We start from the raw sequence: 13553 nt of genomic DNA on the forward strand, positions 1-13553 counted from the left end.
TATATATATACCATTGCAATACACCATGTATTGTTAATAATCTTTTTGGATTGGTAAAATAGTAAGCTGGTGTTTAATCTTGCATTCAGTGTCATAAAGTGGGTATCTGCCATCCATTTTCTATACTGCTTATCCTACAGGGTCGTGAGGAACCTGGAGCCTATCCCAGGGAGCACAAGGTAGGGGTACACCCTGGACTAAGGGAGGAATCTGCGCACAAACAGGGCCGTGGCAGGAATCGAATCCCCAACCCTGGAGGCGTGATGCGAACGTGCTAACCACTAAGCCACCGTGCGTCCTAAATGGGGATCTTAATTTTCATTATTTGCTTGTGTTCGTTATGGGTACAGCTGCTTTTTCAGTTTTTGTGACAAGGATGAGACCAGAAAAGAAATGTGATACAGCACTTTGCAATCTGGTGCTCAGGAGTAGGATTGCAGAGTCATGCCTTATGCTGTGCTCTGAGAACATCAATATTTTTTACTTTCACAGAAAGGAAAAGGAAGGACAAAAAGAGCTGATGTTCCACAGTTGTTTCACGAATATATTTAATACCAACTGAAAAACAGGTGCTATAAAGAATGTATTTCAGTAATTGTTTGGTCTGGGGTGAACATCACCATTATTACTAAATTGTGAAATATGTATATTATTAGACATTAAAAGAGAACACAATTAGAGGAGAAGTGTTTTGTGTTGAATCTGTGGTTGCAGATGCTGTTAAAGATAGCAGGGTGGGGCAATGGGTTCAGATATGATGTCTTAGTCTAGAAGATGTTTAGGACTCGTGCCAGTAGCGCAGGACAAAAGGGAGGGGTTTGATGGAGGGGAAAGGAAGGAGAGAGAGAGAGAGAGAGAGAGAGAGAGAGAGAGGAGGTGAGGAGGAGAGCAGTGAGGAAAGAGAGATGAAGAAAAGAAGGGTTATAGGGAGGGAGTGGCTGAGGCCATGTGGATGAAAGAAGGATAGACAATGGATGGAGAGATTGTGAGGATTGGAAGGTCGGGGGAGGAGAGATGACTCACTCAGAGGTATAAAAGCCTGTGTGTTCCTCACTCAGATGTTGCATTGCTCCTGCTGCCTAGCTTCATCCACTGCCAGACATCCCTGCAGAGAAGCAGAAAGATCCTTGAGAAGGTGAACAAGAAGTGTTATTTAAAAAAAAAAAAAAAGCCATCATGAGTCACTTGACCACCCGCACTTCCTACCGCCGCACTTTTGGTGGACCTACCCCCATGTCCTCCATGCCCGCCTACACCTCGTACTCGTCCCGTTACATGAGCCCGGCTCCAGCTGCTGTGTCCACGCGGACTTTCCGCGTCCGCTCCAGTGCTCCGTCGGTTCCTCACGTCTCCTATGACAAAGTGGACTTCGCCCTGGCTGATAGCATCAACCAAGAGTTCCGTAGCACACGCAGCAATGAGAAGCAGGAGCTGCAGGAGTTGAACGACCGCTTCGCGAGCTTCATCGAGAAAGTGCGCTACCTGGAGCAGCAGAATGCCACGCTCACCCATGAGCTCAACCAGTACAAGGGCAAACAGCAGCAGGGCCAGTCAAACCGCGCCAGCCAACTCTGCCAGCAGGAGATGAGGGAGCTGCGTAGACAGGTTGATCTCATTGGGAAGGAGCGAGATCAGATCCAGGTGGACAGAGACAACATGGCTGAAGATCTGGCCTTGCTCAAGCAGAGGTGAGAGAGATCGAAAGCTTTAGGGAAGTCATTGGGAATAGCACTGCTGAATGGCTGAACATGCCTCATGATCAATAGAGCTTAAAATATGTCAAATACTTAAATAATCAAAAAATAGAGTTAAATAATAATCTTCTTTCAGCCACTTTCATGTATAAAAGTATGTATAAGCCATCCAAAGTATGATCAAACTTATAGATAGTAAACCAGAAATCTGTCTTAACGTAAACTTCTGGACAGATGTGGAATAATATTAACATGTAAAACAATCCAGTGTTCCATATTTTGAGGCCATACATAATTATACTCTGGGCAACTTATATGTGATTTTTGCTCATCAAATACACATTGAATTCTGGATGCTCTAAAAGCTAAAAAAAAAAAAAATAAGCACACAAAACTGATCTGAGGCATATAGATGTAGATTCGACAATGAACACAAGGCAGTTTCCGGCAGGAAAGCAGATGCAGAAATGTTTTTTAAAACTGTCTGGGCGTGGTCGTGGGAATTCTCGATGGTTCTGGTCTGCAAGTCAGATCACTGATATGCTCCCATCCCCTCTTCTGATGCTCACACACACAGATGTATACAGACATACAACCAAACCTTTGGGGGCATCATATTTCTCATTAGTCTAATCATTCAGGCTGTGTCTCAGATCAGACCATGGGGCGGGCGTGGCACTGGGTAGGAACGGTGATGAGACAATGGGAGGCTATAATATGGATCAGTTTCATGTTATGGCCACTTTGGGAGTGTGGCTGGCTTTTACGAGTCAGTGGTGCTAAAAGATGTATCTTATGAATGTGCATTTAAATATGCTTGCTTTTTGGTACACTAATATCCTGTCCCAGCAGTAATCCAAGATAAGATTTTAATCTTATATACCATTTTAAGGTCCTATTTTAGTTTCTATTAAGCACTAAACTGAACACAGCATTGCGCAATATGCTGCGCTATATTGTCACAATGTTTCAAAATATAAGTAGAATTGTATATTTTTTAAATATATTACATAAAATAAAATATATTACAATATAAGAAATACAAGAAAAATCTTAACACATGCTAAAACTGAGAACAACTACAATTCAGCCAGGTTAAACAAATATGATTACAACAAGTCCTGATTAAAAAAACACCCACAAAGCTTAGCTTCTTAACATTCTCAATAACACTATGACAGATTTTAGGGACACTATAAGTAATAAACCATTGACATTAACTAATGTTTTATTTCAGAAAAAAAAACTAATAGTTCTCTGACTTAAAGTAATGGGTACCAACAGGGGTCGGTGAGGTCATTTAGGGCGTGGAAAGAGAGAGAGAGAGAGAATTATGGAGACAGAGAAAAAAGGAACCAAAGGAAAGGAAAAATCAATGTGGTTTGACACACACACACACACACACACACACACACACACACACACACAGGCCACACCCGTCTCCATCTCAGGTTTCACAGGATGACTTGGCTTGAGCTAAAAACAGCAGGAACACAGACAGCTCACAGTATAAATATTAATGAGAAGAAGAAGAAGAAGAAGAAGAAGAAGAAGAGGAAGAAGAAGAAGAAGAAGAATACGAATACAGTCATGTGTTCAACTTAAAACACAGAAAGAAATCCTATAACTGTATATCAGAAGTGTTTAATGACAGAAATAATAGACATGTCATAGCTAATCTTATTTCCTGTGTGATTTGTCCAGTGCCTTTTAGCCAGGCTTTTAGGTGTAGTTAACTCACCTTGATTAAATTGCTAAATTCACTTTTACAAGTGTCACCTCCACAGCGTTACTGATTTAGTGAATGTGCTCAGCTGGTGGGTGCCTTGACCCCCATTTTCTCATCCTTTTAGCGGCTGCTGCATTAGCTAATTGATCCTCTGGCACTCGGCCTGCTGGGACCTCATTTATTCAGGACAGGGACATGAGACAGCAGGGCAGATGTGATATGACAGTCCTATTAAAGCCTGAAATACAACCAACCATGAATTTATTAACAGAAAGGAGGGTAAGTGGGGATTTTGTGCAGTTTTGTCATATCCCAGAATAGCAGAATATTCTGTTCTATCAGTGAACCCCTTGGCCTCTGCCAGGGTCTGGGATAACCTGTCTTCATGCTTCATGCCCCCAAGAGATCATTTTTGAAAAGATATTGACTTTACTGTTGTCTGGAAAAGATTTTAGAGCTTTGAGTCATGACTAACTGAGCTACCATTTGCTAGCTATCTGACATTATCTATCATTATATCAAAATAATGTAAGTATATTGTTAATGTAAGGAATCAACTGAAAATAAACTGGTAAAAAGTAGTCAATATTTACCCTCAATACAACCTGCTCTCCGTGATGTTCATCTAACTCTGACACCTGCAGTATGTTACCCATCTGAATGGAGAAGTGTTCTCTTTACTCTCCGCTGTTATGAAATGTAGCTGGTGTTGGCTGCCTTGGTGTATGCCATCACTTTGTTCACTCATATTGGTTTGCTAGTTATAATATCATACAACGAGCTACTGTAAGACATCAAAATGAGTAACATACTGGGAAAGACATAGCATTGCTACAGAACTGTCAAGAGTTTCAGGTGCGTGTTGGAAAGTGCGTGACCATTCATGAGACTGTCAGTCACCTTATCGACCATGCCCTTTTATTTATGATCAAACAGCTCCTATAAAACACACATATCTTATATAATTGCATTCCTGAAAATAATTTGTTGAGATCAAATGGCATCCTGTATCCTTTCCCATTCATTAACATGGGAATATGTGGGGTTACAAACCGAACTGCAGCCAACCACTAGAGGGCCTCAGAGACATTTTGGCTTCACTTTTGAATCCGTGTTATCATGTCCATCCATACAGTCATAAGACAAAACACAGCTTGTCATGTTACCAAGAAAATGCTCTCTGTCCTGAAGACTTCTCCTATGTCAGGAAATGGACAAAGGAACAGTCTTACCTCTGACTGTGACAATGCACTGACACTGGAGATTCCTTCCATAAATGCTAAACAAACATCTTCTGAAAGAAAACATCAACATTTCAACTATTACACAATTTTTTTAAAAATTTGTGGATGTGGAGTGTCTGAAAAAAAATCCCTGTGTACGCTGTTACTATAGAAACGATAATGTGTTAGAACAAGTGCATTAATATAAACCTGTGATTTGCCATGCAGGCATAATTAATATCTAAGCCGTGCTGTTATAGAAAACTAATCAACACCTCTGATCAAATGACAAGTCAACAGCACTGTGGCATAGACTGTGCTATTCAACATGTACAATATTCAACATGCACAATATTTTAAGCTCCTGTTTAGTTATTAATATTTTTGTGATTATAAAGTGTCTCCATCCATCCATCTTCTATACCGCTTATCCATCCTTCAGGGTCACGGGGAAACCTGGAGCCTATCCCAGGGAGCATGGGGCACAAGGCGGGGTACACCCTGGACAGGGTGCCAATCCATCGCAGGGCACAATTATAAAGAGTCTCACGTCATAATAATGACAATGATTTTATTTTAAAGGATCAAAAATAAATGGAACTGGCTCTAATTATTACTACTGGTTTATGTTCATACTGTTGTTGCTTTGACATTTTCAGATATTATGCTAACCAAAAGTTTGGATGTAATTATTTAAAGGAATATTTCAGTGGTAATTTAATTTACACAATGTTCCCCTTACCACTAATGTAGCTGATTATACATGAAATATTTTTTGTTCCACTGTATTGATGAATCATATATATTCGCAATGGAAAATCTTTCCAGTAAATACATGGCCAGATTATTGTGAGCATTGTTTCAAATTAATGTAGTAGCTATCTATATTAACTATTAAAAAACGGACTATAAGACTTTAGGAAAAAGAACAATTTATGGTGACAACTTCAATGATGTCATGTAATCAACGTGATGGACGTTAGGATACACGCAAGTGCAGAGTTAGAGCTTTTATTTAGAGAGGCAGGCAGATCAATGGGTTATGTGTGTGTGTGTGTGTGTGTGTGTGTGTGTGTGTGAGTGTTCTGGGAATTGCAGTCCATGGCGGCCATGTTTGTAGGCCACCGTGCAGCATGGGAAATGTAGTCACTGGTTTGCTGTGACGTGACAAATGATGGTGTAATTGGTGTCTCACAAACAATAACTACTAATACACGTTTATGGCCACCTATAAATAATCTAAGGCATGCATATACAACTGATAACTGTATACAGATAAAGAAAATATATTGATTTACTTCCTTTGTGTGTTGCAGGTTGGATGAGGAGACTCAGAAAAGACAAGATGCTGAGAACCAACTGGTCCTGTTCCGTAAGGTGATGATGACCCCTCGCGGACACACACATACACCCCCCCCCCCCACACACACACACATTGTACTATATTTGTGAGGACTATCCACTATAATTGTTTTTGTAATTAATTATATGCGACACCTAAATTTAACCTTAAATCTACCTCAGAAAGCAAAAGGACAAAACTGTCAGATATTCCTATACTTGTGGGGACATATGGTCAACCCCCCCCCACCAAGACAATTCCCAGGTGCCACAACCCACAGCCCAGCCCACTGCCCACTACCCCCACACCCACACCCCCACACCCCCTCCCCCAAACCCCCTGCAACCATCCCCTAAAAAAAACAACTTGGGGGTGTGCTAAATGAATTGTGAAAAATTAATTTTGGGCTGTACTATTTATTTAATATTATTATCCCTATAATGGAGTGTCTCGGAGGCTTTATCATTAGGTAAATATTTTTTGTGTTGCTTTTATGTCATCATATTTGTGTGTACTTGCAGGATGTGGATGATGCCACTTTGGCCCGTTTGGAGCTGGAGCGGAAAATCGAGTCTCTGATGGATGAGATTGAATTTCTCAAGAAGATGCATGATGAGGTACAGTTTGAGTTAAATCGAACTGAATAAAAGGTAACTGGAAAGTTCATGTAAAGGTGGAGGACAGAAGAAAATACCTACAATTTCAGCCTAAACAAATGATAATCAAGGCAAAAATAATCATTTATTATGTGAGTCTTTTATGTTGTATAAGTATATTGTGTAGAAGAAGAATGAAGAATGTTTTTGTGTATCCTATACCCATAGGAAATCCAGGATGTGCAAGTGAGCTATGAAACCCAGCAGATGAAGATGGAGGTGGAGGCCACAGTCCGTCCTGACCTGACTGCGGCTCTGAGAGACATCAGGGCTCAATATGAAAGTATTGCAACGAAGAACATGCAGGAGTCTGAGGAGTGGTACAAATCCAAGGTGAGAGGAAAGAAGGCCAACACACACCATGGCAGGCAGTACACAAACTCTTTTTAGGCATCGCTTAAGAAGTTGTTCAATGTTTATACCCATAGAGCATACACACAGAGTACTCATTCATTTACCTTTTTTTTTTTTTTTTACCTCACACACATATGTAAAAAGCCCGTGCTGCGGGGGTTTCCTCCGGGTACTCCGGTTTCCTCCCCCAGTCCAAAGACATACATGGTAGGCTGATTGGCGTGTCTAAAGTGTCCGTAGTGTATGAATGTGTATGTGAGTGTGTATGTGATTGTGTCCTGCGATGGATTGGCACCCTGTCCAGGGTGTACCCCGCCTAGTGCCCGATGCTCCCTGGGATAGGCTCCAGGTTTCCCCGTGACCCTGAAAAGGATAAACGGTATAGAAGATGGATGGATGGACAAATGTAAAAAGGTCTCACATACTGTCACTTACACACACATACACACTATGCCCTCACACTGTTCAGTCTTACCAATGACACACTCTACACAGAAAAGGTTCTCACATGCTCATAACTATTCACATACAATTGTTTCATATTTCAAACTTATCCAGTTCAGGTAAAATACTCTGAATCAGTATGGGAGCATTTTGGATGTTTATGAGAGCATTATACAATTACATAAATATAAGCCGTAATCATCAAGATTAAAACAAAACAAAAAAAAAAGACTTGAAATATTTAAATTTATGTGTAATTAATCAAGATTATATGAAAGATCCACTTTTTTAATTAAATTATGGGGGAAAAAACGAACTTTTCCACAATATAAATTTTTTTTGAGATGCACCTGTACATAATCAGCATCTTATACACGCTGGAGCAGCAAACTAACGCTCTCTGTTCTTGCACTGCAGTTTACTGACCTGACCGACTCAGCCAAGCGCAATGCTGATGCCACGAGACAGGCCAAGCAGGAGGCCAACGAGTTCAGGAGGCAGATTCAGAGCCTCAGCTGTGAGATTGATGCCCTTAAGAGCACGGTGAGCTCAGATAACCTTTATTTCATGGAGTTCATCTGGAAGTCCCATGTGTAATTGTCCACATAAACACTGCAGGGGGACACAGGTTTTAAGTTGAGGCTGAACTTTCAAACAGCTTGCATGTTGTATGTATGTTGCATGATGTATACAGATGTATACAAATAAACAATAGACTACATTTGTTGTAAAGGGAGATTGTATGATTACATTTTTTGTTAGATTTTTTTTTTTGTCAGAAGTTTTTGTTCATTTAATATATATTTTTTTGATAAGGGTGGGGATATTATCATTTTGCATTTTGGTTTCTACATAATTATTCAGAATGTTAAAAGATTCTGCCTAGAGGTGGGACAGTGCACTGGTATGATGGTATAATGTTATAAGGAAGCCTGGATTATGTATATTATTAATGTGCTATAACAATAGATGTAATGACATCACAAAAATAAAACATTATTTCTAGATAGATTGCATGAAATATGACAGAAAATATGAAAGAAAACAGTGTTGGCTACTTTTTTAAAGGAGTAGTTTGTAATTCTTTAGAGATCATTGCAAGGCAAATAGCTGTGCATCACTGTTCTGGCTGGCAACAGAGCTCATTTCTGGGAAAGAAAAAAAAAATATATATATATATATATATATATATATATATATATATATATATATATATATATATATATATATATATATACACATATATACACAAAAAAAAATAGCTAGATCAATTGGCATTTAATATTGTCCTGTAATCAGATATTGTACTGTAAATTTTATATACTATTTCACAACAAATTTTTCACTTTTGTGACAGAATGAGGCTCTGCTGAGGCAGATGAGGGAAATGGAGGACCAGTTTGGAGTGGAGGCTGGAAATTACCAAGACAACATCAACCGTCTGGAGGAAGAGATCCACCACCTGAAGGATGAAATGTCCCGTCACCTGAGGGAATATCAGGACCTGCTTAATGTAAAGATGGCCCTGGACATTGAGATTGCCACTTACAGGAAGTTACTAGAAGGAGAGGAAAGCAGGTAATTGATTTGAATGAACTGAATAAACTTTATATAATTACAAGAGAGATCTTGGTTAGAAATCTTGACCAGCATCACCAACACAGTAGAAAAGACCATGAACAAAATCTGCTCTAACAAGCTTCCTTAATTCTTAATTCTTAATTTTCAAGTTTTCATGTTTGGTCAGGTTTGGTCTTGGCAACCAAGGAATTCCCATAATACACTGCAAGTATAGGCCAGTTTTAAAAGAATGCTTTTTTTTTCAACCTGTTGTCCTTTACTGCATCTGTAGAGTATGAACGATTAATAAGATTGATAAGATAAAATGGAAAATCCATGATGGAAGTCCAGTGCAGTTGTTGAATTTCTTCAATAGATTTTTTAACATTCAAGATTATGTAATCCAAATTGAACTTGAAATTTCGTCGAAAAAAAAGGTGAAAAAGGATGAATTATGTGGACCTGACAGAACATCTTATCCAAGGTGTTTTTATGGCATTTTATCCAAATATAATTTGGATTATATATACTATTACATTATATATATATGTATATGTATATATATACATTACATATTTTATATATATATATATATATATATATATATATATATATATATATATATATATATATATATATATATATACTAGACCAATATAGTACAAAGGAATTATGGTTACAGTTTTTCATTATGTTACTACATTGGTTGTACATAACTGCTTGTTCTTCTCAATAAAAAAGCATGTGTCCAAAAGGACAAATAATACAGATTTAGAGCTTACAAATACCTTGATAACATATCACTAGAGGTTATATTTCATTTGTGTCTTTTATTAGAGCTCTTATCGTGTTACATACTACATTCCAAACCACCAGATTCCTCAAACAGTGACATGTTATATAGAATTTTATTAGAACCCCTCTCTTGAACACTTACAGTCATGTGAAAAAATAAGTACACTCCATGGATATTGTTGGCTTTCTGACATATTTGGACAAACAAACATTTGATCATCTTTGAAACATCATCTTTTTGCCTTTTTAATGAAGTTGATATACTTTAACAAAACGATAAGGAAAATTAGCTTTTTCAATCATTTATTCAACAGAAATATCAATAGATGTGATATTCGTCTATGGGGAAAAAGCAAGTACACCCTTGGCCTCAGAAGCTAGTGTTGCCCCCTTTAGCAGAAATAACTTCTTGTAACTGTTTTGCATAATTATCCACCAGGCTTGTTGGAAACTTTGCCCACTCTTCCCTGCAATATTCTTTCAGCTGCAAGATGTTTGAGGGTTTTCTTGCATGTACTGCCCATTTCAAATCCCCCCACAATATCTCAATGGGATTCAAATTGACTCGGCCATTCCATAACCCTCCATTTCTTATTTTTTGAGCCATTCCATTCATCATCCTGTTGAAAGGTCCACTTTCGGTTCACCTTCAAATTTTGGACAGATGGCCTCACATTATCTTCAATCACTCTTTGATATGATGCAGAATTCATAGTTGAATCAATGAATACAAGCTGTCCAGTCCCTGAGGCAGCAAAGCAACCCCAAACCATAACATTTCCACCACCGTGCTTCACAGTCGGTATGAGGTGCTTCTTCTGAAAAACTGTCTTTGGATTGCACCAAACATTTCTGCTGTTACTGTGGCCAAACAACTTTGTCCAGAGCGCATTATTCAAAAAGGCCTGGTCTTTGCCTATATCCTCATTAGCAAACTGGCATGCTTCCCATGCAGGTCATATTTGTGCAATCTCTTTCTGACTGTAGAAGGATGCACTTTGACACCAACAGTTGCTAAACTTACCAGCAGATCCTTTGAAGAAATTTTGGGCTTCTTGAAGACTTCTTTTTGCATTAGACAGTCTGCTCTTGGGCTGAATTTGCAGGGACGGCCAGACCTGGACAAATTGGCAGTCATGTGAAATATTTACATTTGTAGATTATTTTCTTTACAGTGGAATGATGTCTTTCAAATAATGTGGAGATCTTTTTAAATCCCTTGCCAGACTCATAGGCTAGATCTTGGCATGATGACACCACACACCTCATAGCAAAAGGAACACTTATTTTTTCACACGACTGTACGCTTGGGATGTGCCACATGACAGAAATGCTCCTCTTACTTGTCATTCAGCAAACATGCTATATTTTTGTTATATTTGTGCTTGAGGATTATTGTGTTCTTTCAGAATTACTATTCCTGTCATGAACATAACGTCAATGAGTATGCGCAGTGGCGGTAAGTCGGCCTATTGTCTTTCTAAAATACCACTCATGCAAATGTATTATTTAAATGCAGATTTAAATTGCATGTTTTATTCTTCTAGCTGAACCCCATGACTCTGTTTCTGATTGGTTAGATTATGACCTACCCACTGATGTTGTACATGGCAAAAAAGTTGTGATCAAAACTGTTGAGACCCGTGATGGAGAGGTGAGACATCTTGTTGTGGATTCTTAATCACTTTCAGAGAGGTTATGTATTGTAATGGAAATATTGAAGTATTGTAAATATAAATACCTCTATAATATATAATAACATTACACTTATTTCACGTCTCCTCCAAACGATATGCTTTCTTGAATGAACGACATGTGACTGTGAATGTGGCACAAAACAAACACAATTCATTCATCCTTACCTTCCATATCATGATCCTCTGCCCTCTTACTCCTAACTTTTTTACCGGGTGGACCAAAGTAATTTAATATTGTTTTTTTTTCTCCTGCTCCACTGACTCCTCTTTTTCTCTCTCTCTCTCTCTCTTTTTTGACTATCATCAAAAAAAGAGTGACAGCCTATCAGTGAAATAAAAAATGAAAGTAGTACAGTAAAAGCCCATAGTGGCTTGAGAATCTGCATAAATGACAGCTAAAACACTTTACAAACCTTTCATATCTCTCTTTGTAAGTATTGACTAAGTTTCTATTTGTAATTAACATGTTGGCTAACATGACTGTGGATATAATATTTAGCAAGCTATAATAGTGAAAATAAATAAATAAGATGAATAAGGTCGTTCAAAATAGATTAAACCTGGATCATTTCAGGTACGTGCACGCCGCTTTATCCATATCAAAGTTTGTACTATCGCTTCTGTTAAAGTAATTATTTCCATTTAAAAAATTTGGCTCCGTTAAGACTCTTTTAACTTACCTGAGGCGATCTGATCGGTCCTGTGAGGACACTCACTGATAGAGAAGCATTCCCATTGGCTGCAGCCTGTAGGTATTGTGGCCAATCATGAAAGTCTCCATTGGGCAAGCACATGCAGAATATCCCTGTTGTTACGCTTATGTGCAGAACTCTCTTTTATGTTTGAACTCACTTTTGTAGGATTTCGAGTGGATAAAAGATAGAAACCCTATTCATTCATTTTCTCTCAAATATTTAGAGAGACAGACCAAGAGGGTGTGACAGAGAGATAAACAGAGAGTGAGAGAGAATAAGGTTGTCCTTTGGTGGTCCCTTTCCATTGATGGGCACGGTAGAGGGAGACAAACAAAGTGCAAGATGACCAATATGGACGGTTGATTAGATGACCTGATATAATGACAATTCCGTGTGGCAAAAAATTTAAGAGGAAAAACTTAGGGCTTTTTTTTTTCAGCTTATGAAATGTGGGACCAAAATTTACTCATTGTTATGATAGATTTGTTCAGTACTAGTAGCATCATCCTGTTTCCTATTCAGGTGGTGAAGGAGTCCAGGAAGGAGAAGGACACCCCACGAGATTCCAAGGAATCTAACTGAGTTGTTTGAGAATTGAGGATCCAAGAACATGCAGGCTGGAGCGAGACATAAACAAAATATAAAGAATAACATTTTAAAATTGTTTAAGCTTTTAATCTGCTATTCATTACTGATGGAAAAAAAAATAATGTTAAGAAAATATTGGCATTCATTTTGACTCAATGCTGTGATTCTGAATGGGGTGCATACTATCACTGCGCAATGGTGCTAACAACGTAGCCTTAAAAAACATGTAGGCAAACTGTCACAGTTGCTTTATATATCATCTCCATTAACACAATTCAATATATAACCAGCCAATACTCATCATATACTGATAAAAAAACAAAAAAAACATGGGAAAATCATGGTTTTAAACCAAATGAAGTCAACCAGTCACCTTTTAAACACCAATGGTGGCCTTTATTTACAGCAAAACTCTTCTACATCTTTCATGCATGTGAAAATTACACCCGTAGCAAGGCGAGAGATATCCATTTAATCTGCTTTCTCTACATTTAATCTCCTGCTTATTCACTGCTATAGCGTAACATTATGAGTAGTCATAATTTGGTAGTATTATTCCTGTAATGCAAGCACTTTGTCCTCACCAGGCCAAATAGAATGTGATTTAGGACTCAAAATCCAGTCTCACCCCATTCATTTCAGTCTGAGCAATTGAATGTGATTACTGCAGCCTTACTGAGAATGAAAGCAAATGTTGGGGGAAAATAAAGCCAAGTGAAACAAAAAAGTCTTGTTTATTTCACATACACGCACATCTCCATCACTGAACAGTTAAT

General features: G+C 38.3%; 1 protein-coding gene across 1 annotated transcript; it reads left to right on the plus strand.

Moving 5' to 3' along the window:
• The first annotated feature begins 582 nt into the window (after window positions 1-582).
• On the plus strand, window positions 583-12886 carry prph (peripherin). The gene is made up of 9 exons (XM_053653420.1): window positions 583-1688; window positions 5963-6023; window positions 6510-6605; window positions 6813-6977; window positions 7860-7985; window positions 8800-9020; window positions 11207-11256; window positions 11378-11451; window positions 12712-12886. The coding sequence occupies exons 1-9, from the start codon at window positions 1177-1179 to the stop codon at window positions 12769-12771; spliced, it is 1365 nt and encodes a 454-aa protein (XP_053509395.1). The 5' UTR covers window positions 583-1176; the 3' UTR covers window positions 12772-12886.
• Window positions 12887-13553: the final 667 nt, after the last annotated feature.

The sequence above is a fragment of the Ictalurus furcatus genome, chromosome 21, assembly GCF_023375685.1.
Source record: "Ictalurus furcatus strain D&B chromosome 21, Billie_1.0, whole genome shotgun sequence".
Classification (NCBI taxonomy): Eukaryota; Metazoa; Chordata; class Actinopteri; order Siluriformes; family Ictaluridae; genus Ictalurus; species Ictalurus furcatus.